The sequence below is a fragment of the Apodemus sylvaticus genome, chromosome 8 (genome assembly GCF_947179515.1).
Source record: "Apodemus sylvaticus chromosome 8, mApoSyl1.1, whole genome shotgun sequence".
In the NCBI taxonomy this organism is placed as follows: Eukaryota; Metazoa; Chordata; class Mammalia; order Rodentia; family Muridae; genus Apodemus; species Apodemus sylvaticus.
In genome coordinates this window covers 74,118,903-74,120,182 of record NC_067479.1, presented here as the reverse complement: position 1 = coordinate 74,120,182, position 1,280 = coordinate 74,118,903, and the positions used below count along the sequence as shown (strand labels likewise).

General features: G+C 42.3%; 1 gene segment (V, D, J or C); it reads left to right on the top strand.

Moving 5' to 3' along the window:
• The first annotated feature begins 234 nt into the window (after nucleotides 1-234).
• Nucleotides 235-986, top strand: LOC127691591 (T cell receptor delta variable 1-like). The segment is given in 2 exon segments: nucleotides 235-360; nucleotides 582-986. Coding segments are annotated over 2 exon segments (390 nt in total).
• Nucleotides 987-1,280: the final 294 nt, after the last annotated feature.

The following is a 1,280-nucleotide window of genomic DNA, read 5'->3' as shown; positions in this document are numbered from 1 at the left end:
AGACCATTACACTCACTAAGGGGGAAGATTATTTCAGATCCCAATGTGTCATGGGGAAATTAATGAAGCTCCCTTTTAAGCGCTGCCTCTTTTGACTACTACGAAAAACAAGGAAGCAAGTAGAAGTCTGTGGTAAATTACACCTTTTCTCTCTCTCTCTACATAGAACTTGTGGTCTATGGTCTTATAAAACTCTATTTCCTGTTTGGGGTGCTATGCAAGAATGTAGGCAGTGCATGTGTCAGGCACTCAGACACTGATCTCTGAGTTGAGGCAGAGCAGACACACTCATGCAGAAGACGGTGTGCCACATGCCTCCTCACAGCCTGCTCTGTGTGCTGGTGGCCTTGGCTTTCCCTGGTATGAATGCATCGTGTATAACTAAGGATAACAAATAGGAAGCATTGCCCCAGGCATAAGGCAGTTCCCATAGACATGAGGGGGAGGGAGAATTGAAGAGAAGCCTGAAGAATGTATTCTTAGTTCGGTTTCTCTTTGGGTCTTAAGGTGCCCAATTCCAACAGTGTTTTGTTTACACTAAGAGGATAAGCTTTTAATTCTTTCTTCTGATTGTTTTGTAGGATGCAATGTGGCCCAAACAGTGACTCAGGTCCAGTCAACAGCAAGCAGGAAGGAGGGAGAAGAAGTCACCCTGGACTGTTCATATGAGACAAATAATTTTGTATACCATCTTTTTTGGTATAGGAAGCTTCTTAGTGAAGAGATGGTTTTCCTTATTCACCAACCTTCTGCTGATACTCAAAACAAGAGGAGCGACCGCTATTCTGTAGTCTTCCAGAAATCATTCAAGACCATCAGTCTTGTCATTTCAGCCTTACAACCAGATGATTCAGGGAAGTATTTCTGTGCTCTCTGGGAGCTGGCACAGTGTTTGAAGTGACAGCACAAGCTGAACAAAAAACAGAGCTTCCCATGAGGGAGGGAGCTGAACTGAAAAGTACACCTGCACATCCTGAACAAGAAGGTCCCAACTGTGGATGTTGCATCTGCGGTCTGCATCAGAACTGTGTTTCTAAGTAAAACCTCAGTCCATGCAGTTTAGAAAAAGTTATGGTGAGCAGCTTTCTATAATACTTTGTTTTAAAACAGAGTTAAGATAGACCACAGAATTATGTGTAGTATTGTCTACAGTTGGGAATCTGGCACCATAATAATTTAAAGTTTCTCTTTAATTTGGTAACAGCACATACCTCAGATAAGTTATCTGGAATAGCAAAGAACATAGTTTCCTGGTGAAAGTTACACTCAGAGAAGGAGAT